Source organism: Hemitrygon akajei, chromosome 5 (assembly GCF_048418815.1).
Source record: "Hemitrygon akajei chromosome 5, sHemAka1.3, whole genome shotgun sequence".
In the NCBI taxonomy this organism is placed as follows: domain Eukaryota; kingdom Metazoa; phylum Chordata; class Chondrichthyes; order Myliobatiformes; family Dasyatidae; genus Hemitrygon; species Hemitrygon akajei.
Window position 1 is genome coordinate 114438593 of NC_133128.1, and position 27457 is coordinate 114466049.

The 27457-nt window shown below is 41.4% G+C and overlaps 1 protein-coding gene across 1 annotated transcript in view; it reads left to right on the forward strand.

The window, feature by feature from the left end:
* Window positions 1-26387, forward strand: part of pnkd (PNKD metallo-beta-lactamase domain containing) — a 55911-nt gene extending 29524 nt beyond the window's left edge. The window contains exons 3-9 of the mRNA XM_073046227.1: window positions 1962-2074; window positions 3149-3207; window positions 5211-5303; window positions 10957-11120; window positions 11343-11429; window positions 19516-19631; window positions 22720-26387. Of these exons, the coding sequence (XP_072902328.1) occupies window positions 1962-2074; window positions 3149-3207; window positions 5211-5303; window positions 10957-11120; window positions 11343-11429; window positions 19516-19631; window positions 22720-22893 (806 nt within the window). The 3' untranslated portion in view covers window positions 22894-26387. The remainder of the gene's footprint in view (window positions 1-1961; window positions 2075-3148; window positions 3208-5210; window positions 5304-10956; window positions 11121-11342; window positions 11430-19515; window positions 19632-22719) is intronic.
* The last annotated feature ends 1070 nt before the right edge of the window (window positions 26388-27457 follow it).

Genomic DNA, 27457 nt, shown 5'->3' on the forward strand with positions numbered 1-27457 from the left:
TACATGGCCTCCTCTACTGCCATGATGAGGCCAAACTTCGGTTGGAGTAACAACACCTCATATACCATCTGGGTAGTCTCCAGCCCCTTGGTATGAACATCGAATTCTCCAACTTCTGGTAATTCCCTCCCTCTCCCTTCCCTCATCCCACCTTCACTCTGTCTCCTCTTCTAGCTGCCTATCACCTCTCATGACTCTGCCTTCTTCTACTACCCATAGTGCTTTCCCCTTACACTCCTTCTTTAGTCCTGACGAAGGGTCTCGACCCGAAACGTTGACTGCTCCTTTCAATGGATGCTGCCCGACCTGCTGAGTTCATCCAGCTTTTTTGTACGTCAAGCTCTGAACTAGTGTGGATAGCTTCAGTCACCTCAACACTGAATGGATTTGAGAGCCTATGAACTCACTTTCAAGGACTCTACAACTCATATTTTCAGTATTAATATATTTATTTGCAATATTTGTTCAATTTGCAATGTTTTTTGCACATTAGTTGCTTTGTCAGTCTTTGTGTGTAGTTTTTCATTGATTCTATTGTATTTTTGTTCTACTGTGAATGCCTGCAAAAAATCTTTGTATGTGGCGACCGTGATAATTAGTAAAATTTACTTTGTACATTATGTGTGAGCATCAAAACTTTGACAAGAAACAATTATTTTTTCCTCATCTCGTCTTTCCTGAGGAGCTGATTCTGAAAGTGAGAAGGACGAAAATATTGAGATGTTGGCAGTGCGATGATGAATAGACCATTTTATTTCTAATGATGGAGACTTGCACAGTGAAAGACCTGGATTTCAATAGGATGATAGATTTGGGGTATGCAAGGTCATAAATACAGATAGGTGATGGAGGTTGCCAGAGGAATGATGTTGTGTTTAGCGGTATGGTTGAATGACAGACAATAAACTTGTAAAAAGGCCAGCAATATTGTGAAGGATCTCACCAACCCTGCTCATGGACTGTTTGCTCTACTCCCATAAGGGACAAGGCAACGCAGCACCCACTCCAGGACCACCAACCTCAAAAGCAGTTACTTTTTCCAAGCTGTCAGTCTGACCAACACCACTCTCTAACCCACCCCCACCCTCATTACTTTATCAGTTCCTGTCAGAGTCATCTTAAGTGCAGATACTCCTGTACCTTGAGTCACTTTATGTACATGCAATTAGTCTATGTATATAAGCTTATTGTGTGTATATATGTATGCGTGTGTGTATTATATATATATATATCTCTTGACACTCATCAGTTACTTGTGCATTGTGTTTTAAAGAATTTCTTTTTTTCTGCATTGGATCTGGAGTTACAATCATTTTAACTTTTACACTTGTGTACTAAAGACCAGGAATAAACAACCTTGAATCTTGATGACACTTGATAAACTTCCTTACTGGAAAGCATTTGATGGACTAAATGTCCTCATGTTGCAAATGCCGCAATGGTTGTTTGATATTTTAAAAAGTCCCAGTATTATAAGTTGAAACACTTGTTCTCGAGTATTTAGACCATAGGACATAGGGGTATAATTAGGCTGTATTTTTTCGGCTCATCAAGTCGTGTCCACCATTCCATCATGGCTGATTTATTATTCCCCTCAACCCCATTCTCTTGTCTTCTATACCTAAAATGACTTGGCCTCTACTGCCATCTATGGCAATGAATTCCATAGATTCACCATCCTCTGACTAAAGAAATTCCTCCTCATCTCTGTTCTAAAGGGACACCCATCTATTCTGAGGTTGTACCTTCTGGTCCTGGACTCCTCCATGAAAGAAAATATCCTCTCCTCATCCACTCTATCAAGACCTTTCAATATTCAATAGGTTTCAGTGAGAACCCCTCTCATTCTTTAACCGTGTTTGTTTTTTGGGTGGAAAGGTTGCATGGAGATGGAATGGTGTCTATCCAGTCCTTCGCTATTTGTTCTCTTCTAACTTCATCCTTGTATCTTAAAATTTCAGGTGTGAAAATTCTTCCAGTCCCAATACTGTCAGACAACTACAGCTACGTGATTATAGATGTGGCTTCAAACCTGGCTGTAGCCATTGATCCTGCTGATCCAGAAATTATTCAGGTAAGCTCCTGTTTATATGGGTGTTCTCTTATTATAGTCTACCCAAGAGATGAAGTGCCTCGTGATCCAGATGCAGAGTCCCTCAACCTGAACTGTTAACAGTCTATCCCTCACCTGCCAGCCCCGCAGATCTTGCCAGACAAGCTGAGTTCTTTCAGCTTCTTGTTTGAAGCTTCAGGTTTCAGCATCTGCAGACACTTCAATAAAAACATAAGGTATAAGAGCAGAATTATGCCATTTGGCCCATGGAGTCTGCTGCACCATTTCATCAATGACAGCCCCCCTCATTTTCCTGAATTCTAGGGAGCATAGGCCCAGAGCCATTAGCTGGTCTCCATATGTTAACACTTATCCATCTCGTGAACCATCTCTGAACCCTCTCCAATGTCAGCACAGCCTCTCTTAGATAAGAGGCCCAAAAATGTTCATAATATTCTGTGAGGCTTTACCAGTGTCTTATAAAGCCTCAGCATTACATCCTTGCTTTTATATTGAAATGAATGCTAACATTACATTTGTCTTCCTCACCACTGACTCAACCTGCAACTAACCTTTAGGGAATCCTGCACAAAGACTCCCAAGTCCCTCTGCACATCGAAATTTTGAATTTTCTTTCTGTTTAGAAAATTGTCTATGCTTTTATTTCTTCTACCAAAATGCATGACCATACACGTCCTGATACTGTGTTCTATCTGCCACTTCTCTGCCCATTCTCCTAATCTGTTTAAGTCCCTCCACCTATCTTTGTATCATCTGCAAACTTGGCCACAAAGCCATCAATTCCGTCATCCAAATCATTGACGTAATATACAAAGATGACACACAAACAAAACATTTTCACTGTACTCAGTGCATGTGATGATTAAAAAAAATCATTATCAATTAGCAAACTATACTGTCCTTGCCCAGGGAATGTTTGATGGATTGGTGGAAAGGGAATTTTACTCAAGCTGTCTTTTGTTGTACCTTCCTGAATTGCAAATGTTACTTTATCTAATGCTAATCCTGGGTGTGAAATGCGTTACATTCAGTCCAAAGTTTCAGACTTTTTTTTTGTTCATAAATGTTTTTCAGGCATGCCTTGAGGAAGAGGGTGCCACTTTAGAAGCAATTCTCACAACGCACAAGCATTGGTGAGTTGTAAGCTGCTTGTTCTTCTTTTAAACATAGAACAGTATAGGCCCTTCAGCCCGTGATATTTTGCTGACCTCTTAATCTACTTTAAGATCAATCAAACCCTTCCCTCCTCTTTAGCTCTCCATTTTTCTATCATCCGCTATAAGAGTCTCTTAAATGTCCCTAATGTTTCTGCCCCTAACACCACCCTTTGGCAGTATGTTCCATGCACTCACCACTTTCTTTATAAATGTCTCCTTCTGACATCCCCTACCCCCCATACATTCCTCTAATCATTTTAAGATTATGTCTGTCCTGGGAAAAGTCCCTGGCTATCCACTTGATCTATGCCTCTTACTTTATATACCGTACACCTTTACAAGTCACCTTCCATCTTCCTTTGCTCAAAAAGTAAAGCCCTAGCTTGCTCACCCTGTCCCCGTAAGACACGCTGCCCAATTCGGACAGCATCCTGGTAAATCTCCTCAGTGTCTTCTAAAGCCTCTACAACCTGCCTTTAATGAGGTGACCAAATCTGAACACAATACTCCAAGTGTAATTAATCAGTTTTATTGTGCCGTGGCATTGCGCCTCTTGAACTCAGTCGCTGACTAATGAAGGCCAATACACCATATACCTTCTTAACCACCATGTCAACGAGCATGGCAACTTTGAGGGGGGTCTGTGGATGTGGATCCCTCTGCTTCTCCACACTGCTAAGAATCCTGCCATTAATCCTGTATTTTGCCTTCAAATTCAACCATACAAAGTGAAAGTGTTGAGTTTTAATTTTACTGATTTTTTTTTCCCCCTCATCCTGTGCTAAAGGCAACAAGTTACTGATGGGCTGTTCAAACTATAGAAAGTTTGTTAGATGTGTGTGTTGATAAGAATGTGCTAATATTTCCACTGAGGGGGAGTTGCTACATAATTATCAGTGCTTGTATGAGACATAGGAGCAGAATTAAATCTTGTGCACATTGAATCTCCTCAGCCATTCCATCAGCTAATTTATTATCCCTCTCAACTCCATTCTCTTGTTTCTGCCCAAAACCTTTGACGTCCTTACCCATCAATATCCGCTTTAAATATACCTAATGGCTTGGACTCCACAGCTGTCTGTGGTAATGTATCGCACAGATTTACCATTCTCTGGCTACAGGAATTCCTCCTCACCTTTGCTCTAATGGGATGTTCTTTCTGTTCTGAGGCTGTGCCTTATGGTCCTAGGCTTCTCCACCCACTATAAGAAATAGCCTCTCCACATCCACTCTATCTAAATCTTTCAATATTTGATAGGCTTCAATGAGGTTTCCCCCCTGCCCCCCCCCCCAGTCTAAACTCCAGCGAGTCCAGGCCCAGGGGCATCAAACACTCCTCATACGTTAACCCTTTCATTCCTGGAGTCATCCTCATGAACCTCCTCTGGACCCACTCCAGTGATAGCACACTCCCCTTCCTCCACTCCCCATGTTAGCTGTGGAGCATTCACTTCTAATTCAATGTATTTTGGGTAATTAGTGCAGTTTTAGTTTTCAAATAAATTGTGGATGAATACAAACAATTGCTGTGTGGTTTAGTTTGCACTAATTTTAGACGATACATTTTTCTATTGGATAAAGTAAATCTGCTGTCCTTTGTAAATTAACATGAGTGAGAATTATTACATAGAACCCTACAGCACAGCATAGGCTTCTTGGTCCACAATGATGTGATGACATTTTAACTTGTGCTATGTTCAATCTAACTGTCTCTCCCACATAGCCTTCCATTGTTCTTCCATCCCTGTGCTTATCAAAGAATCTCTTAAATGTCCCTAATATATCTGCCTATTCCAACTCCCCTGGCAGCGTTTTCCACGCATCCACCACTCTCTATACGAAAAAAAATCTCTCATGCCCCACTACTTTACACCAATCACCTTAAATTTATGTCCCCTCATGTAGGCCATTTCCACCCAGGGGAATTCTCTTTTAGTTACTTTTCTTTGTTTTTCCTTTTCTATTTTAATAATTTGCAGGGATCATAGTGGTGGAAATAAGGTACTGAAGAAAATCCACAAAACTTGCCGAATTTACGGTTCCTCCAGAGATAACATTCCTGCTCTAACAGAGTAAGTATCACACAAGACTGAGAATGGGCACTCTTGTGCAGTGCGGGGGAAGTTACTGTTGTTGGGTTCTGTTGTTTTCTTTTTATCCAAGATTCTTTCAGAAGGAAGGAGGCACAAAATTTGTTGCTTCACAATCATTTAAGCATTAATAGAACAGGGACAGTGGAAAGCAGACAGTGAGAGAGGTCTGTTAAGTAAAGGGAGATAGAAACAAAAATATGGCATTGCTGCACACAGCTCTTTTATATTATATAGATGAGAAAAATTGCATTCAAATTTGCAGATAAGAGTCAGCTTATCAGAAAGCCACTAGTCAAATGTGGTACCAAAGAAGCCTCCAGAGCTTTCCAGAATCATACAAACGTAACCACTAGGGTACATACTGTAACTACTAAACACTGAACAGCAGGCGTTAATTGTTAAACTGCAAAGAAAATAACAAACAGTCAGATCCAACGCTATATCGGTGTTGATTGAGATTCTTTTCAACCGTGTACTGAGCTGCACGTCCCATACATCCCACCAACTTCTGGGTTGATAGCTATTCTACGTTACAATGTCTCTAGAATTAGCATCCCCTCTAGTCAGGCTTCTTGGGTAAGCTACAATGATGACAGGACAGAACCTGCCCAGGTATGTTCTCTTCAGAGCAGGCAGTGGGTCAGGCAGCAGCTGTGGAAAAAGGGAACTGAATTAACGTTTCAGAATTGGGAAGGAAAAATGAGTTGGTGTTAAGTTGCATGAATGCGGGGAAATTCAGATAGAACAAATGGAATATCTGTGAAAGACCGTAAGACATGGGAGCCAGATTAGGCCACTTGGCCAATTGAGTCAGCTCCCTTGTTCATCAAGGCTGATTTATTATCCCTCTCAACTTCAGTTTCCTGCCTTTTACCAATTAATTTTGACATCCTTGCTAATCAAGAACCTATTAACCTCTGCTTTAAATATACTCAATGACTTGGCCTCCACAACTATCCTTGGCAATGAACTCCACTGATCCACCACCCTTTGGCTAAAGAAATTCTTTATCTCTGTTCAAAGAATATCCTTGTATTCTCAGACTATGCACTCTTGTCCTACACTTCCCCACTATAAGAAATATATACTGCCCAGGGAAGGAGTAGAGACTACTTCATTAAATATATTTGAAATACACAGATAGATTTTTGTATAGTAGGGGAATTAAAGGTTATGAGGAAATGGCAGGTAGGTGGAGCTGAGTCCATGGCCAGATCATCCATAACTTTATTGAACAGCGGAACAGGCTTAATGGGCCAGGTGGCTGACTCCTGCTCCTGTTTTTATGTTTTTGTGATGGAATCTGATAGGAGAGGACAGTGAAATAAAGAAGAGGTGGCGGGGAGGATCATGTGGGTGATGGACAGATGGAGAGGCCATTCCCGCTTTACTCCCCCTCTCATTTGCCTATCACTGCCCCCTTGCCTGGATCCATCTATCACCTGCCAGGTTTTACTCACCCCACCCATCTTTTTATACTGGCTATCTCCCCTCTTTCCATTCCTGTTTTAAGAGTCCTGACCCAAAAATATTGACTATACTCCTTATGGATGCTACCTGATCTGAGTTCCTTCAGCATTTTGTGTTGCTTCAGATTTCCAGCACCTGCAGAACCTCTTGTGCTTCCTTTTATATAGCGTTAATGTGTTCTAGCTCCTTTTGTCTATCTATATAGATTAGTGTTCTTCCAGATTTAATAAAATATTTTTAGTTCCATTTTAATGACGTATGTACGTGCCTCCCAACCCCCACAAAAGTCTTGTTGGTCTTCCAATGCTTAATGGCTTTTTATCATTTAGTAAATACCATTTTGGAAATTTAGATTCAAAGTGAGCAATGTCACATTTGCCAACACTTGAAATCCAATTGCTACATATCTGCCTAATCACTTAATCTGTTCTTTGTAATTTATTATTCCCATTTACATTGTCTGTAGCCTCCTGTATCCTTATATTATCAGGAAACTTGGCTACATAGCTTCCTATCATAAATCCATAAGAGCAGAATTAGGCTACTTGGTCTACTGAGTCTGCTCCACCATTCCATCATGGCTAATTTATTATACTTCTTGACCCTACTTTCCTACCTTCTCCCATTAAACTTTGACACCGTGACTAATCAAGTACATATTAACCTTCGCTTTAAATTCACAGAATGACTTAACCGCCACAGCTGTTTGTGGCGATGAATTCCACAGATTCACCATCCACTGGCTAAAAACATTCCTCCTTCCCACTATAGGAAACATTGTCTCCATATCCACTCTCTCTAAGTCTTTCCATGTTCTGTAATGTCCATTAGCATTTTCCTCACTACTGCTCAATTTAATTTAACAAAAAGCTGTCAGTTCCATAAACACGAGATTCTCCAGATTCTGGAAATCCAGAGGAACAACACAAAATGCTGCAGGAACTCAACAGTCAGGCAGCATCAATGGAGGGGAATAAACAATCCTTTCCAGCTGAGACCCTTCATCGGGACTGGAAAAAAAGGGGACAGAAGCCAGAATAAGGAGGTGTGGGAAGAGGGAGGATTACAGCCTGGCAGATGATGGTTGAGACCATGTGAGGAGGAAGGTGGCTGGGCAATGGACAGGGAATGAAGTTTTGAAGCTGGGACATGTTAGGTGGAAGAGGTAAAGGCCAGAAGAAGAAGAAATCTGTTTGGAAAGGATAGTGGACCAGGGGAGAAAGGGAAGGAAGAAGAGCATCAAAGAGGTGATGGGCCGGTTAGGAGAAGAGAAGGGGTAACAGTGGGAGCCAGAATGTGGAATGGAGAAAGAGAGAATGGGAAGGAGTAATTACTAGAATTTAGAGAAATTGATGTTCATGCCATCAGGTTAGGGGCTACCTAGACAGATTATGAGGTGTTGCTCCCTCAACTTGAGTTTGGCTTCATTGTGGCAATAGAGGAGGCCGTGCACAGACTTCGAGGAACCTCTTTGTTTGTGTATAGTTTTTCCTGTAAATTTCTGCATTGAAATAAATGTCAAGGTAACATGTGATAACATATACTAACTTTGATAATTTTACTTTGGCTGTGTTTAAAAAGGAGACTGTTAGATTCCTGATTAGTCAAGGCATCAAAGTTACAGGGTGAAGGCAGTAGAATAGGATTGAGAGGGATAATAAATTGGCCAAAATGTGATCACGGAATAGTATCATGGGCCAAATGACCTATTTCTGCTCCTTTGTCTTGTGGTCTACACTGGAGATGTTTCAATTGGAACATAAAGAGTAAACACATACAAGATGCACAAACAACTCAGTAGATTGAGCAGCTTCTATGGAGGACAATACTTAGTTGATGTTTCAGGTCAAGATCCTTCATCTGATAAAGTTTTAATTGAGCCCCAGCTTGGGCAACTTTTCCAAGAGAGTTTCTGTATTCTACTTGCTCTGATGAAGGGACTTTGACGTGAAACATTAACTGCCTGACTTGCTGTGTATTTCTAGCACTTCTGTTTATATTTCAGATGTTTAAATCATTGAACACTGCAGTTCAGGGCAGGCCCTTTGGCCCACAATGTTATGCTAACCTTTTAACCTACTCTTAAGATCAATCTAATTCTTCCTTCCCACATAGCTCTCCATTTTTCTATTGTCCAAGAGCCTATCTAGAAGTTTTTGAAGTACCCCTAAAATATCAACCTCTACCACCATCCTGGTTGTATGTTTAACAGACTCACCTCTCTGTTTCTGAAAAAACATGACAACTTGCCTCTGACAAGTCCCCTATACTTTCTTCCTATCACCTTAAAATCGTGTCCCTTGTGTTAACCATTTCCACTCTGGGAAAGTGTTCTCTAGAGCAAACATGAGGAAATCTGCAGATGCTGGAAATTCAAACAACACACACAAAATGCTGGTGGAACACAGCAGGCCAGACAGCATCTATAAGGAGAAGCACTGTCGATGTTTCGGGCCGAGACCCTTCGTCAGGACTGGCGAAGGGTCTCGGCCCAAAACGTCAACAGTGCTTCCTATAGATGCTGCCTGGCCTGCTGTGTTCCACCAGCATTTTGAAAGTGTTTTCTAGAGTTCTTTGGAATTGTCTCTCATCCTCCTTTGTTCCACAGAGAAAAGTCCCAGCTCATTTAACCTATGCTCATGAGACATGCTCTCTAATCCAGGCAGCATCCTCTGCATTCTCTCTAAAGCTTCCACATCCTTCTTTCCTGTAATGAGGTGATCAGAAATGTCATCTTATGTTTATATCCCCCTAAACAGCTTGAATTTGAAGCTTAAGACATCCTGTTACGGATCCTTGCCTCTCTCCCCAATTCATATTAGATAGATAGATAGATACTTTATTCATCCCCATGGGGAAATTCAACTTTTTTTCCAATGTCCCATACACTTGTTGTAGCAAAACTAATTACATACAATACTTAACTCAGTAAAAAATATGATATGCATCTAAATCACTATCTCAAAAAGCATTAATAATAGCTTTTAAAAAGTTCTTAAGTCCTGGCGGTAGAATTGTAAAGCCTAATGGCATTGGGGAGTATTGACCTCTTCATCCTGTCTGAGGAGCATTGCATCGATAGTAACCTGTCGCTGAAACTGCTTCTCTGTCTCTGGATGGTGCTATGTAGAGGATGTTCAGAGTTATCCATAATTGACCGTAGCCTACTCAGCGCCCTTCGCTCAGCTACCGATGTTAAACTCTCCAGTACTTTGCCCACGACAGAGCCCGCCTTCCTTACCAGCTTATTAAGACGTGAGGCGTCCCTCTTCTTAATGCTTCCTCCCCAACACGCCACCACAAAGAAGAGGGCGCTCTCCACAACTGACCTATAGAACATGTTCAGCATCTCACTACAGACATTGAATGACGCCAACCTTCTTAGGAAGTACAGTCGACTCTGTGCCTTCCTGCACAAGGCATCTGTGTTGGCAGTCCAGTCTAGCTTCTCATCTAACTGTACTCCCAGATACTTGTAGGTCTTAACCTGCTCCACACATTCTCCATTAATGATCACTGGCTCCATATGAGGCCTAGATCTCCTAAAGTCCACCACCATCTCCTTGGTCTTGGTGATATTGAGACGCAGGTAGTTTGAGTTGCACCATATCACAAAGTCCTGTATCAGTTTCCTATACTCCTCCTCCTGTCCATTCCTGACACACCCCACTATGGCCGTGTCATCAGCGAACTTCTGCACATGGCAGGACTCCGAGTTATATTGGAAGTCTGATGTGTACAGGGTGAACAGGACCGGAGAGAGTACGGTTCCCTGCGGCGCCCCTGTGCTGCTGACCACCGTGTCAGACCTACAGTCTCCCAACCGCACATACTGAGGTCTATCTGTCAAGTAGTCCACTATCCAATCCACCATGTGAGAGTCTACTCCCATCTCCGTTAGTTTGTGCCTTAAGATCTTGGGCTGGATGGTGTTAAAGGCACTAGAGAAGTCAAGGAATGTAATCCTCACAGCACAACTGACCCCCTCTAGGTGAGAGAGTGATTTGTGCAGCAAATACGTGATAGCATCCTCCACTCCCACCTTCTCCTTATACAATTGACACAATTAGGGAGGATTTTCCTTCTGATGGTAATGCTAAGGGTGCAAATTGAGTGCCATGGTCTATGAATGCTTGATACATTTCTTCCTCTTGCTCCTCAGCCCCATTCTGGACAAGCAGACAATAGAGGTGGGTAATCTGCGGTTTCAGGCTCTCTTCACACCGGGACACACAGTGGGTCATATGATCTACGTCCTGGATGGGGAACCTCACAACAGTCCTGATTGCCTCTTCTCTGGAGACCTGGTGTTCCTGTCCGGATGTGGTAAGTACCTACCAGGAGATGCTGCTCCTGTATTTAATATTTAGTAATATCTAATAAAAAGTGGCACGGTAGTTAGTGCAATGCAGTACAAAGCCAGCGCTTGGCATCAGCCTTGTATGAAGGGAATTCATGCTTACCAATGAGACCTGACTAGGTGTTTGTAGATGTACCACATTCTCCGTGACTACTGATGACTTAGTCCTGTGTCGTTTTGTTTTTGAGGTCGAATTTTTGAAGGGAGCTCCTCGCTGATGCTATCATCACTCGATGTTGTAAGCTCCCTAGGGGATGAGACATTGCTGTGGCCAGGTAAATGGAACCAAAAGTGTGAGCATGTTCCTGAATAAACTGTGGGGATTTTCTGAGGTTCTTTTCTCCCTTTCTGTTTACCCGTTGCCAACTTGTCATGAGTTTGAACTGCTCAGCTTCACTAATATTTTAAATTTCAAATCCTATAATAGTGATAATAACCTAGTTTGGATTCTAATTGTGTGGTGGAAGGTTCAAATTTGGATTAGCTTATTGTCATATACACCAGGGTGCAATGAAATTCCTAGCTGGGGTGAGGTTTCCAGTGTAGACAGTGTACATGGTGGTAATAATAATGTGATGATGCATATAAAACTGCAGGGTGGTGCAGGTCAGAATGCTAAAGTGATAATGGAATGACTGAGAGAGGTCGTGTTAAGAGTCTTGAGATTGTGGCAACACAAGGAAAGAGGTGATTGGTTCAGAAGTCTGATGTCAGTGACCATGAGCTATAGAAGCAGAATTAGGCCATTCGTCCCACTGAGTGACAGCTGAGTTTTATCTTCCAGTGTTGGGCTGAAAGGCCTGAGTCCAGATAAAGGGTCTTGGCTTGAAACGTCAATTCTTTATTCCCCTCCATAGATGCTGCCTGACCTGCTGAGTTCTTCCAGTATTTTGTGTGTGTTAGCTTGGATTTCTAGCATCTGCAGATTCTCTAGTGTTTGTGCCTTGTTTAGATACTCTATTACTCAACTTATTTCAATTGGGGAGGATGTTCTTAAATCTTGGAGTTCACAGAAGGTCAACATGCCCATACAAGACATGTTAATAGAATAAAATGTTCCCCTCCGCTGCAGAGGAGGGGCTGAACCACTCAGCTTGACAGCTAGGGAACCAAGTGCGACACAATTTTGGGAATATACTCACTGCAACTTGTAAAGTACACCCAGTGGCTACTTTATTAGTCACACCTCATTAATGTAATATCTAATCATGTGGCAGCAATTTGAGGCATAAAAGCATGCAGATATGATCAAACCGTTTAGTTGATGTTTGGACCAAATATCAGAATAGGGAAGAAATGTGATGTAAGTGACTTTGACTATGGAATGATTGTTGGTCCCAGGTGGGGTGTTTGAGTATCTCAGAAACTGCTGATCTCCTAGAATTTTCATGCACGACGTTCACTAGATTTTACAGAGAATAGTGTGGAAGAACAAGAAAGTGTCCAGTGAACAGCAGTTCTGTGGGTGAAAATGCTTGTTAATGAGAGGGGTTAGAGGAGAACGGCTAGACCAGTTCAAGCTAACAGAAAGGCAGCTGTAACTCAAATACAGCATGTTAAAACAGTGATGTGCAGAAGAGCATCTGTGAATGTACAATAAGTCAAACCTTGAAGTGGATGGTGTATAGCAGCAGAAGAGCACGAACATTCACTCAATAGCCATTTTATTAGGTATAAGAGGTACATCTGCAGATCAGGTGAATGCTGTGGATGTGAAGTTACCTAAAGATAGGACCAGAAAATGTGAAATCATATTTTCTAAAGGGCATTAGTGAACTGGATTTTTAAGCATCTGAAGCATTTCACTGCCTGACCTGTTAGGTTTTTGATGCATTTGTAGTTATTTATCATTGCAGAATCTGTATAGTTTTTTAGTTTTCCATTTACAGTTAGATAGATTAGATAGATAGATAGATACTTTATTCATCCCCATGGGGAAATTCAACTTTTTTCCAATGTCCCATACACTTGTTGTAGCAAAACTAATTACATACAATACTTAACTCAGTAAAAAATATGATGTGCATCTAAATCACTATCTCAAGAAGCATTAATAATAGCTTTTAAAAAAGTTCTTAAGTCCTGGCGGTAGAATTGTAAAGCCTAATGGCATTGGGGAGTATTGACCTCTTCATCCTGTCTGAGGAGCATTGCATCGATAATAACCTGTCGCTGAACCTTAATGGTTAATGGGATTATAAAGCAATACAACACGTTTAGAGGTCCTTCACTCTAACTTGTCCATGGTGAAGACTCTGCATACCCAGCTAAGTCCAAATTCCTGCATTTGGCCCATATTCCTCCACATTCCATGTACCCGTCCAAGTACTTCTTGAATGAAGCTAATGTACCTGCCTCAATTATTTCCTCTGGCATCTCATTCCATATACTCACCATCCTCTATGTGAGAAAGTTGCCCCTCAGGTCCCTTTTAAATCTTTTCCCTCTCACCCTAAATCCATGCCCCAGGTTTGGACTTTACTATCTGGAGAAATGTTCGGTTAATGGATACTGCCAGGCCTGCTGACAGTTTGAAGTACTTTGCGGTTATGCTTCTGATTTCCTGCATCTACAGTTTTTCAATCTTGTTTTTAATTTATTCACAGATCTGAACATTCCTTGGCAAATTTAGCATCTATTGCTCATTACATGCCCCAAGTGACTTGGGGGTCCTTTTTAGAGTCAAACTACATTCCTAAGACGACTTAGGAATGTATCTTTATCTATTCATATAGGATAAAGATGGGAAATTGTGTTCCTTCATGGTCATTGGTAAAGCCAATGGTTTTCACCATCCCACTGGCTTAATTCTCACCTTTACTGACATCTTTATTTTGGCTTATTAAATTCTTCATTTTGCTGTGATAGGATTTGAACTTCATAGCCTGTTACTGGTCCAGGGACATAGACAGGAGATCAATATACCAAATTAACTTTAACCTCAAAAAGAGCCAACTTTAGAACACACAGTCAGAGTATTGGTTATTTTCATATGCACAGATACGTGTGTGCAATGAGAGTTATTTGCAGCAGCATAACAGACAAATAGCATCAGATATGCAGCATTCACAAAAAAATACATTAAACACAATTAGACACAATTTTTAAAGATTAGCTTTGTCACACGTACATCAAAACATGCAGTGAAATGTGTCATTTGGCTCACTGCCTTCCTGATTTTGATAAGTGAAACTACACCGTACATACAATATTTCTATTTTATATAGGCTGTATATTTATCTTATCATTCCTGCTTTTACTATATGTTAGTGTTATTTTAGGTTTTATGTGTTATTTGGTTTGATTTGGTAGGTTATTTTTTGGGTCTGGGAACGCTCAAAATTTTTCCCCATATAAATTAATGGTAATTGCTTCTTTGCTTTACGACATTTCGGCTTACAAACTGGTTTCATAGGAACGCTGTACCTTTGGATTGCGGGGAAACCTGTACCCTGTTGGCATTTTCCCCCTAGGAAATATTCTGAGGATCATCAGCTTGTTTTAGTGAAGAGGCTTGATTTCCTGAGATCCTGAGAGTGATGCCATCTGTAGCTCAGCTCCTGGTAGGGTCTCTCATGGCAGTAGGATCAAAGACAGAGTGAAACAACCAAGACCTCAATGGTGGGGCTGGTGGAAGATGATGGCACATCAAAATGGCATTGAAAGAGAAGGAAGGCTGCAGCAGAAAAGGGTCAGTCCCCAGTCATCTTGCATTCCATGCCACTGGTCCCTGCCCCTGATCTGTCAAGGACCATGCTTTGGCTGCCCATGCATCAACCTTCCCCATGTTAAGCAATTATGGACTGATGTTCTCTATTAAGAGAATCCACCCTAAATATCGTAAATATATGGATCCCAGATTGGCCTTTGCAGCCAGTAGACTGACCAGTAGACAGCAATGTTTCCTCTAAGGCGTATATGTCAAACTCAAGGCCCGCGGTGGAATTATCTTTGGCCCGCGAGATAATATCTAATTACTATTAAAGCTGGCCCCAGTAATCGAAGCGCCCATGGCGTATGATATGGCTAATGCTGAGTTTATTCAGGTACCAGGTTTTCAGGGTTTTTAGTGTTTATTCAGCAGTCTTCTTCATAAGAAACGGAATTTGTAAAGTGAAACACTTTGTAGTTATAGCAGAGACTGAGACACATGAGAGCAGGCTGAAAAAATGGAGGCAACGAAAGCTGCGTTCGCACGCGTCCGACTGATCCGGCCCGCATGAAGCTGCATTTTGCTCAATCCGGCCCGTGACCTAAAATGAGTTTGACACCCCTGCGTGAGCATGTACATCTTTTGCTACTAGCACACAAAGAAATTTAAACTGCACACAAAAGGTTGTCACCCTCTACCTTGTAGGCATGTTAGGTATATTTCATGATTATACACAATCACATTTCCTTTTCTGGTTTCTGATGCGGACAGTGTTGACAACATGGAGTTTGAGATGATTGTCTTCAGATTTTAGAACTTGCTTATTTATACTGTTTTTATTGAAGAAATTATTGATTCACTATGCCCAAAGAAGTAAAGGGCGTGAAGCACTAAAGAAATGCTAATTCATTTAAAGATTATTATCCTTAGAATAGCTTCAGGTTTACTTCCACTTAAATTCAGTGCGTACATGTTGATGTAACTGGGCAAAATATTGCACAGCACAAGATTTGTGCACACTGGTCATTACAAATTAGAGGGAGCATTGGTGGACTACCCATTGGGACATCATACTTGACTCTAGTAGTCACATTGCTATATTACTTCATGTACCTATTGTCAGATCCAGTGAAATCCACCTATACAACTTCTCTCCCATGTGCTGGAAAGTGAGTTCAGGCCTTTCACTGTGGCATCGTAGCTCTTACACTTAAGCTCAGCCAGCCACAGTCAGGTTTCTGCTTCTATTTTCAGGCATACTGACTAGAATACTGGTGCTTAGACCAAATTTGGAATATGGGCTCTTTGTCTAGAAAGGATGCACTGGCATTGTAGAGTTCCAAAAGAGGTCTACAGGAATGATCCTGGGAACGAAGGGATTAATGTGTGAGGAGCATTTGATGGCTTTGTGGCTGTACTCACAAGAGTTTAGAAGAATGGGGGGGGGGGGGGATCTCATTGAAACTTACTGAATATTGAAACGCCTAGATAGAGGATGTTTCTTATGAGTCTAGCACAAACTCAAAATACAATGGTATCCCTTTAGGACAGATGAGGAGGAATTTATTTAGCTAGAGGGTAGTGAATCTATGGAATCCATTGCCACAGATGGCTGTGGAGGCCAAATCATCCGGTATATTAAGGCAGAGGTTGATAAGTTCTTGATAAGATGTCAAAGATATTGGGGAGATGGCAGGAGAATGGGGTTGAGAGAGAAAATAAATCAGCTATGGTGGAATGGTGGTGCAGTCTTAATGGGCAAAATGATCTAATTCTGTTCCCACATCTTGTGGTCTTATGGTGTTTTTTATTGATTGCTAACTTAAGGAAGGAACCATGGAACATTACAGCACAGAAACAGGCCTTTTGACCCTTCTTGCCTGTGCTGAACCATTTTTCTGCCTAGTCCCACTGACCTGCACCTGGACCATATCCCTCCAAACACCTTTTATCCATGTACCTGTCCAAGTTTTTCTTAAATATTAAAAGTGAGCCTGCATTTACCACTTCATCTGGCAGCTCATTCCACACTCCCACCACTCTCTGTGTGACGTGTTCCCTTTCAACTTTTCCCCCTTCACCCTTAACTTAAGTCCTCTGGTTTTTTCCTCCCCTAGCTTCAGTGGAAAAAGCCTGCTTGTATTCACTCTATCTATACCCACCATAATTTTATATACCTCTATCAAATCACCCCTCATTCTTTTATGCTGCAGGGAATAAAGTCCTAACCTATTCAACCTTTCTCTGTAATTCAGTTTCTCAAGTCCTGGCAACATCCTTGTAAACCTTCTCTGCACTCTTTCAACCTTATTAATATCCTTCCTGTAATTTGGTGACCAAAACTGCACACAATACTCCAAATTTGGCCTCACCAATGCCTTGTACAACCTCACCATAACATTCCAACTCCTTATACACAATACTTTGATTTATAAAGGCCAAAGTACCAAAGCTCTCTTTACTACCCATCTACCTGTGATGCCACTTTAAGGGAATTTTGTATCTGTATTCCCAGATCCCTCTGTTCTACTGCACTCCTCAATGCCCTACTATTTACCTTGTATGTTCTACCTTAGTTTGTCCTTCCAAAGTGCAATACCTTAGACTTGTCTATATTAAACTCTATCTGCCGTTTTTCAGCCCATTTTTCCAGCTGGTCCAAATCCCTCTGCAAGCTTTGAAAACCTTTCTCACTGTCCACTACACCTCCTATCTTTGTATCATCAGCAAATTTGCTGATCTAATTTACCACATTATCATCCAGATCATTGATATAGATGACAAATAACAATGGACCCAGCACTGATTCCTGTGGCACACCACTAGTCACAGGCCTCCACTCAGAGAAGCAATCCTCCACTACCACTCTCTGGCTTCTCCCATTGAGCCAATGTCTAATCCAATTTACTACCTCTCCATGTATACCTAGCGACTGAATCTTTCTAACAAACCTCCCATGTGGGACCTTGTCAAAGGCCTTACATCCATGTAGACAACATCCACTGCCTTCCCTTCATCCACTTTCCTTGTAACCTCCTCAAAAAACTCTAATAGATTTGTTTAATATGACCTACCACGCGCAAAGCTGTGTTGACTCTCCCTAAGAAGTCTCTGTCTATCCAAATACTTGTAGATCCTATCTCTTAGTACTCCTTTCAATAATTTACCTACTACCCACGTCAAATTTACTGGCCTATAATTTCCTGGATTACTTTTAGAGCCTTTTTTAAACAACATGAGCTATCCTCCAGCATCTCACCTGTAGGTGCCGACATTTTAAATATTGCTGCCAGGGCCCCTGCAATTTCAACACTAGTCTCCTTCAAGGTCCTGGGGATTTATCTACTCTGATTTGCCTCAAGATAGCAAGCACCTCCTCTTCAATCTGTATAGGTTCCATGACCTCACTACCTGTCTGCCATATTTCCATTGACTCCATGCTAGTTTCCTTAGTAAATACAGACGCTAAAAACCCATTTAAGATCTCCCCCATTTCTTTGGGTTCCATACATAGCCGACCATTCTGATCCTCAAGAGGACCAATTTTATCCCTTAATATCCTTTTGCTCTTAATATTCCTGTAGAAGCTGTTTGGATTACCCTTCACCTTGACTGCCTATGCTACCTCATGTCTTCTTTTAGCCCTCCTAATTTCTTTCTTAAGTATTTTTTTTGCTCTTTTTATACTCCTCGAGCACCTTATTTGCTTCCGGTTTCCTATACATGTCAAACATCTCTCTCTTTGTCTTTATCAGAGTTCTAATATCCCTTGAGAACCAAGGTTCCTTATTGTCATTCACTTTGCCTTTAATCCTGACAGGAACATACAAACTATGTACTCTCAAAATTTCTCCTTTGAAGGCCTCCCACTTATTAATCACATCCTTGCCAGAGAACAACCTGCCCCAATCCACGCTTTTTAGATCCTTTCTCATTTCTTCAAATTTGGTCTTTTTCCAGTGTAGAACCTCAACCCGAGGACCAGATCTAACTTTGTCCATGATCAAGTTGAAACTAATGGTGTTATGATCACTGGAACCAAAGTGTTCCCCTACACACACTTCCGTCACCTGTCCTAACTCGTTTCCTAATAGGAAAAGGAAGTAATTACTTTTCCCAGTTTAGAGACGTTTCAACCTCCCATCTCATCTAAACAGCCCTCTGATTTATACCGTGTACTTGGTCTTTATAGCCTCCTACCTGATAGCATGAACATTGATTTCTTTAACTTAGAGTATTTCTCCCCCTCCCCCATCCCTCTTCAATTACCCATTTTGGCACTCCCCTCATCTCTTCTTTTCTCAGCTGCCTATCACCCTGATGCCCATCCTCCTTCTCTTTCTCTCATGGTCTACTCTCCTTTATCAGATTCCTCCTTCAGCTCCTTACCTTTACTATCTATCACCTCCCATCTTCTCACTTCATTCCCCTCTCCCACCCATATGACTTAATGTATCACCTTCTTTTTCCTCCCCCCAGCTTCTTATTTTGATTTACTCCCCCTTCCTTTCCAGTCCTGATGAAGGGTCTCGGCCTGAAACGTTGACTGTTTATTCCCCTGCATTGATGCTGGTTGCCCTGCTGAGTTACTCCAACATTTTGTGTGTGTTACTCTGGATTTCCACATCTGTAGAATCTTTTGTGTTTATTGTTGTGTTGTGTTCTTGAGGTGTTGTTTGACATTCATACAGTGTGTGATCTTTCTTCAGGTCACGAATATGCCCAGGATAATCTGATGTTTGCAGCTTCTGTTGAGCCAGACAACCCTGCTATCTTCACAAAGCTTGAGTGGGTTCTACAGCAGAGGCATCAGAATCACTGCACTGTGAGTACCAGTCCCTCTCCTCCTTTACGTCTGACACGATCACTCCATGACTTTCTGGAAGGCCAGTACAGAATCCACATTTGACATGTGTGGATTGTGACGCGCGGTCACAACGGCCACTGCTTCGCGGTCTGTTTTTTGCGCCTCCTCCTGAGAAAACAAAGTGATTAGGAAGTGCTGAATGACTCAAGCACATACTTGATAGAGGCATACAAGCTGATAAGGGACATCGATCAAGTGGATAGCCAGAGACTTTTCCCAAGGCGGAAGTGGCTAATACCAGGGACATAATTTTAAGGTAATTAGAGGAAAGTATATACAAGGTAAATTGGAGGATGTCAGAGAAGCTCTTTTAAATACAGAGTGATTGGTGTGTTTAACATGCTGCCAAGGATGGTGATAGAAACAGAGAGGTTAGGAACATTTAAAACTTTCCTAGATAGGCATATGGATGATAGAAAAAAGGAGGGCTATGTAGGAGAGAAGGATTAGATTGATCTTGGAATAGTTTGGCACAACATTGTGGGCCGAAGGGCCTGTATTATGCCTTTGTGATCTATGTTCTAGAAGGACGCAGGTTAGCCCAGGTAGATACTGGCTCTATGATCGAACAGTCTGGCTGGTATCACTCCTTTGCCCTTTCAGTTACCCAAACTGCTGCACTTGGACTTAGCAATTGCATCAGCTTCCCTTTATTAGTGCATTCCATACCCTAAGAGATATCCACACATCAGTCACCTATATTCTCTGTCCCTCCCAACACTAGGATTATTCCCCCCCACAACTGTACTGTTGATTTTTAATAACCTCTTACTGTCTTCCAAGGACAACAATTGGAATTAGTTTATATTTGTCATGTGTACAGTGGAAAAATAGTCCTCGTACTGTTCATACAGATCAAATATTACACAGTGCATTGAGGTAGAACAAGGTAAAACAATAATGCAGAATGGTATTGCAGTTACAGAGAAAGTGCAGTGTAAGTAGACAAAGTGTGTGTAGTAAATTGTGAGGTCAGAAGTCCATCTTATTGTAACAAGTAACTATTCAGTATTCTTGTAATAGTAGGGTAGAAGCTGTCCTTGAGCCTGGTGATATATGCTATCAGGCTTTTATATCTGCTGCCCAATGGGAGAGGGAAGAAGAGAAAATGTAGAGGGTGGGTGGGGTCTTTATCTACACTCTTGTTGCATCAGTAAAGCAGCCAACATAATCGGAGTTCATGGAGGGGAGGCTGGTTTCCACAACTTTGCAGTTTCTTGTGGTCACAGACAGTCCAGTTGCCACACCAAACTGATGCATTCAGACAGAATGATGCATTGCTAAAAATTGGTGAGGTTCAATAGGGATATACCAAATTCCTTAATCTCCTCTTTTCTGTCTCTCTGCAGAGTTGAAGTCCTTCATTTCTGGAATCATTTCCTTTTGACACTCTCTCTAAAATGTTCACATCTTCCCCAAAACTGGACACAAAACTCAACTTGTTGCCAAACAGTATTTTATGAAGTTTCAACCCAGTTTCACTTCTGTATTTTGGCTCTCTTTACTGAGCCCAGGATCCTCTTTCAACAAACTGTGCGCAAACTCCAGTTTCTCCATTCTTGTAGTATTGGGCCTCCTAGTTTTTATTGTCTCTTATCTAATACTGCACTCTTCTTATTAAATTCTTGCTTGTCCATGTATCTTTGAAGTTCATGACAATTCTCGAATTGCTGCTGTCTCCTGGTTTGATGTCATCTGCAATCTTAGAAATTGTATCCTGTAGACCCAACAGGTGACCTGGACATTCTCTCTTCTCCCCTTTCTCATCAGGCAGAAGATACAAAAGCTTGAGAGTGAACCACCAGGCTCAAGGATAGTTTCTTCCCTACTGTTATCAGGCTCTTGACTGAAGCTCTCATGCGCTAAGAAATGAACTCTTAATCTCTATCCAAACTTGCACTTGCACTTTTTGTCCACCTGTGCTGCACATTAACTGTAACTGAAGACTATTCTGCAGGAACACACACAAAATGCTGGAGGAGCTCAGCAGGTCAGACAGCATCTGTGGAGGGACATGAAATAGTGCACGTTTCAGGCTGAGATTCTTAATCAGGACCATAAATAAAAGGGGCAGAAGCCATATTAAGAGGGTGGGGGGGGGAAGGGAGAGAGAGAGAGGAGCATGAACTGGCAGGCAATAGGTGAAAATGGGTTTTTGAGAGGGTGGTAAGACAGAGGGGTTGTGGGAGTGTGGAGAAGAGAATGATGTAAGAAGCTGGGAGGGGATTGGTGGAAGACGCAAAGGGCTGAAGAAGGAACCAGATAGGAGAGCAGAGAGGATCGTGGAAGAAAGGAAAAGAGGTAGGGAGAAAGGTGTAGGTGATGGGCAATAATGAGGGGGATGAGGGAAGACAAGGGGAAACAAAAGGGATGTGGTGCAGAAGGGGAGTGGTTACCAGAAGTTGGGGAAATCCATGTTAATGCCATTATGGATTGTTGCGGATTACTGTATGACGTGTTGCTCCTCCAATTTGTGTCTGGCCATAGCTGTAGAAGTGTCTGAGAACAGATTTGTCATTGTGGGAATGGGTGGGGGGTTTAAAATGATTGGCCTCCCAATTATGGATGTTACCGTGTTGGGTCTCTGATTTAGAGGGAGCATTGGATACATTCAACAGCCCCAATGGATTCACTTGTGAAATGTTTGTTTTCCTTTTTACTGTCCCTATGTATTTGTATGTGGCATCATCTGTCAAAAACTTCTCACTGTAACTTGGTACCTTGGTTTGTTATACAACAAGCAACAAAAATAAAACAAACCCATTTCACTTGCACTCATAGTGGGTCAGGCAGCATGTTGATACCACAGTGCAGAATAAAGTGTTACAGAGAAAATGCAGTATAGGTAGACAATAAGATGCAAGGCTATAATGAGTTAAATTGTAAGGTTAAGTGTCCATTCTTATCGTACTAGGGAACTGTTGAATATGTGACGATAATAAACTACAAGGCATTAAGAGAAGCTGGATAGTTGGGTGAAACTTCCACTTCCATCTTAGAGCTGAGTTCAACTCCTGTCCTAAGCTGTCTCTCTTCATCATTGCAGTGCCCGTCAACAATAGGAGAAGAGAAAGAGTACAACCCTTTTCTTCGGACTCATTCCAGCAGCTTGCACGATGCTCTTGGGATTGAGCAGGAACCCAGCGAAGACTCGAAGTCTTTCAGATCCCGGGTCCTGGAAGAGGTCCGAAAGCGTAAAGATATTTTCAATTGTAGATAGCGTTCTGAAATCTAAACCCTGCAGTGGTAGGCCCTGAGTCCCCACCTTTCCCCTCTTCCTCTCTATAGGAAATGTTTTACAACATGCAATCAGGCATCTAGGGGTGAGGGAAAAACATTCCAAAAACTTGCATGAAACTTGGAAGCACTCTCACTGCACACTTTTGCACCTGGCATTTGAATAGGGAACTTTTGTAACTAATCATTCCCCCTTAGTGTAAATATTCTCTCAGATCTCTTGTAATGTAAGTACTGATGAGCAGTTTTTAATTGCACCTGTATAGATTTATCTCTATCAGTTTTTTGATTAGAATTTTTTTCTCAAAAACTGGTGGTGCCTGTATATAAGATCCTGTCCCTTTATTTATAGATTGCAAACATATCTGCCTGAATACACGAGGATTTCCCAAAATATATTATGTATTTGAAGTGTTAACCACTACAAGATCAAATACAGGATGAAATGTGCCAATATTTGTTTGAATTGTCCTTTTCTCTAAACCTGAAGAAAGACAAGTTTTAACACTAACAAAAGGCAGCAACACGCAAAAGGAGCTCAGCAGGGCAGGATATATCTTTGAAGGGAAATGGACAATCGAGGTTTCAGATCAAATCCCTCCTTCAGTCCTAGTGGTCATGAGGGTTCTCCCTCCCTCACCACCCCTTGTTATTCTGGTTTATGCTCTCTGTTCTTAGTCCTATGAAATATCTCAACCCAAAGCATTGGCTGCCCATTTTCCCTGACTGATGCTGCCCAATCCACAGTTACTCCAGCATTTAGTGTGTTTCAGATCTGTGCCATTTGCTGTCTGTCTCATTATCACTGATAAAAGGCAGAATATTTGTTACGATGGCCAGCTGCATCATCAGTTTTCTATTCTCTTATTCCAGCAATGAACTGTTGCTCGTTTGCACTGAATTGGTCTCGAGGTTGACAGCTCTATTTTGTATCCAGCTGATCATCCACGTGCCTATCTAAGATTGTCTTAAATATCCTTTGTGTATCTGCCTCTACCACCACCCTTGGCAGTGCATTCCATGCACCCATCATTATGTGTAAAGAACTTGCCTCTGACATCCCTCCCCCTTACTTTCCTCCAATCACCTAAACAATCCCTTAGCCATTTCCACCCTGAGAAAGTCTCTGGCTGTTCACTCTATATTTCTTATCTTGTACACATCTATCAAGTCATCGCTCATCCTCTTTTGCTCCAAAGAGCCCTATCTCACTCAGCCTGCCCTCGTAAGACAATCTCTCTTGTCCAGGCAGCACCCTGCTAGATCTGCTACAATTTCTCTGCAGCTTCCACATCCTTCCTATAATCAGGAGACCAGAACTGAATGCAAAATTCCAAATGTCTGACCAGTTTCTTAGGAATGGTTGATGGGACGACATAAAGAGAGATTTCTGTATTTTTGCACTGCTTCACTGCTTCGGAGTGTCAAGTACTTGGTATCTTAAACTGGAATTGAAAGTGTTTGAAGCATGTGCTCTCAGTATCACCCTGTTCTCTTTTTGGTACAGGTTTTTTTAATTCCTGGAATTTCTGGTTTCAAGGTGTTAATATTGTATGATTGTTAAACTGAGTACAGTTACATGAGCCTACTATTTGGGCAGACAGATTCAAGCAATTGCAGAAGCTTGCATCTATAGCAAGAAAAAATAAACTACTGGAGGAACTCAGGAGCTCAAGGCAGCATGTGGAGTAAACCAGATGGTCAACATTTCAGATTGAGTACCTGCATCAAGAAACTCCAACTGCACCCTCTCAAAAGGGGTTTCAAAAGATAAAGGTGTATAAGGTTCTATATAAATGCAGACTCCAAATACAAGACCACAAGGCAATAGGGGCACAATCAGGCCATTTTGCCCATTGAGTATGTTCTACCATTCAATCATGGCTGATTTGTTATCTCTTTCAACACCATTCTCCTGTCTACTCCCTGTAACCTTTGATACCCTTACTAATCAAGAACCCATGAGCCTCATTTTTAAATATACCCCAATGATTTGCCTTCCACAGCCATCTGTGGCAATGAATTTCACAGATTTAATACCCTCTAGCTAAAAAATATTCCTCCTTATCTCTGTGCTAAAGGGATGCCTTCTGTTCTGAGGCTGTGCCCTCTGGTCCTAGACTATAGGAAACATCCTCTCCACATCTACTCGATCTAGGCCTATCAATATTTGATAGGTTTAAATGAGATCTCCTTCCACTTACTCTTCCAAACTCCAACTTATACAGGCCTAGAGCCATGAAATGCTCCTGAGGTTTTATAGCTAAATAATAATAATAATAAAATAACAAGAAATAGAAAAAGTGGAGACACTTTGTCAAAACCGGCAGAAGGTTTGATCTCTGCTTTTATCTCCATAGATGCTGACTGACCAGCATGTGCTGTTTGCTTCACATTTCCAACATCAGTAGTTGTTTTCATTTTTCTTAAATTACTCAATTATTTAATTTGTAAAGTTTTGGCTGCTAATTTTGAGTATAACATTGTGATGTCATTTAAGAGATAGGACATTGGGAAAAATTCTCTCACCTTTTGAAATGGTGCCCCCTTTGGTTCTGTTTGAAAAATGCACTTAGCAGCCACTTTATTAGGTACTCGTTAATGCAAATATCTAACCTGCCGATCATGGTGGCAATTCAATGCATAAAAGCACACAGACATAGATCATACTTCTTACCCATTCCAATGTTTGGTCTGAACAACTAAACCTCTTGACTAAGTGACTTTGGCTGTGGAATGTTGGTGCCAGAAGGGGTGGTTTGAGTATCTCAAACTGCTGAACTTCTAGGATTTTCACACAACAGTCACTAGATTTTACAGAGAATGGTGTGGAAAAACATGAAAGCATTCAGTGGGCAGCAGCTCTGTGGGTGAAAACTCACTGTTAATGAGAGAGTTCAAAGGAGAATGACCAGTCTGGTTCAAGCTGACAGGAAGGGAAAACTAACTCAAATAATAATGTTACAACAGTGGTGTGCAGAAAAGCATCTCCCAACATGCAATACCTTAAACCTAGAAATGGATGAGCTGCAGCAGCAGAAGACCACACCAAGTTCCACTCCTGTATATGATAAAGTGGCCACCAAGTGTAGTTGCATGGAGAGCGAATTAGGTCATATCCCTAAAGGACATCTCTGATTTTTTAAAAAAGAACTAATCATAGATTTTCTGCTACATCCATGGTGTTAATGCAAAACATAGTCCTTTGATTTAATGTATATAATAAGTACACCTTGCATTTCCAGAGTACTTATAATGAGCATGGGGTATTCCAAAGTACTTTGCTACCTGTGAACCACTTTTGAGTGACAACTTGTTTGTGTTGTAATGATCCACTACCTAACATATTGACTGACTGTATGATAAAACTGCATGACTGAATTCAGACAGAGCCTCTGAAGCAATGAAACTGTGTTGAAATAGAAAAATAATCCCCTGTAAAATAATTAAATTATGTTTAAACTGTATGAAACTGGAGTTGAGCTTGTATACTTAATTAAATAATGACTGCATGTAGTTTGGGGAAAAAAAAAATCCCCACCCTGGGCAATCTTCTGTGCAACAGAAGCAGTTGGACAAATGCTGGGGTAGAAGGTTATGGGTCTAACATGAATCAGTCTGGTTGAAGGGCTTCGTTCTGGCTGAGTGAACTGTGGGAACACAGTCATCAGAAGGATATGAGTAATTCAAGGATCTGACCTGAGGGCAATGAATGTTTATCCTTACTGGTGATGTCCATCTCCCAAAAAATGAAATAAAAATAAATTATGTATTGTCCAAATAAGTCATAAAACAATGAGCTTAGAACCTAGGCTGTTCATTTCCCTTCACAGAAAATAGATCATAAGGCATAGTAGTAGAATTAGGCCATTTGGCCCATTGAGTCTGTTCTGTAATTCCATCATGGCTGATTTATTATCCCTCTCAACTCATTTTCCTGCCTTCTCCCTGTAATATTTGACACCCTTACTAATTGAGAACCTGTCAACCTCTGTTTTAAATATACCCAATGGCTTGGTTTCCAGAGCTGTCTGTGGCAACAAATTCCACAGATTCACTACCTTCTTGCTGATTCCTTCACATCTCTGGTCTAAAGGGATGTCCTTGTACTCTGAGGCTATGCCCTGTGGTTCTGGACTCCCATACTCTAGGAAACATCCTCTCCATAGCCACTCTATCTGGGAAGCCTTTCAATATTTGATAGGTTTCAATAAGAGTACCTTTCATTTTTCTACACTTGTAATTGGTGGGCTTTGACCATTGACAAGCTCAGTTAGGTATCTTGGTTGGTGCAGAGGAGTTGGGCTGAAAAGCCTGCTCTCTATGCTGTATATATCTAGTTTAAGTAGAAAATGGTTGAAATACTCAACTGAGCAGCCAGCGCATGTTGAGAGAGAAACAATTGATGTTTAAAGTCAATAATGTTTACTCAAATCATGAGAACATAAGAAATAGGAACAGGAGTAGGCCATCCAGTCCATCGAGCCTGCATTGCCATTCAATGAGATCATTGCTGATCTGTCCGTAAACTCGGCTCCATCTACCTG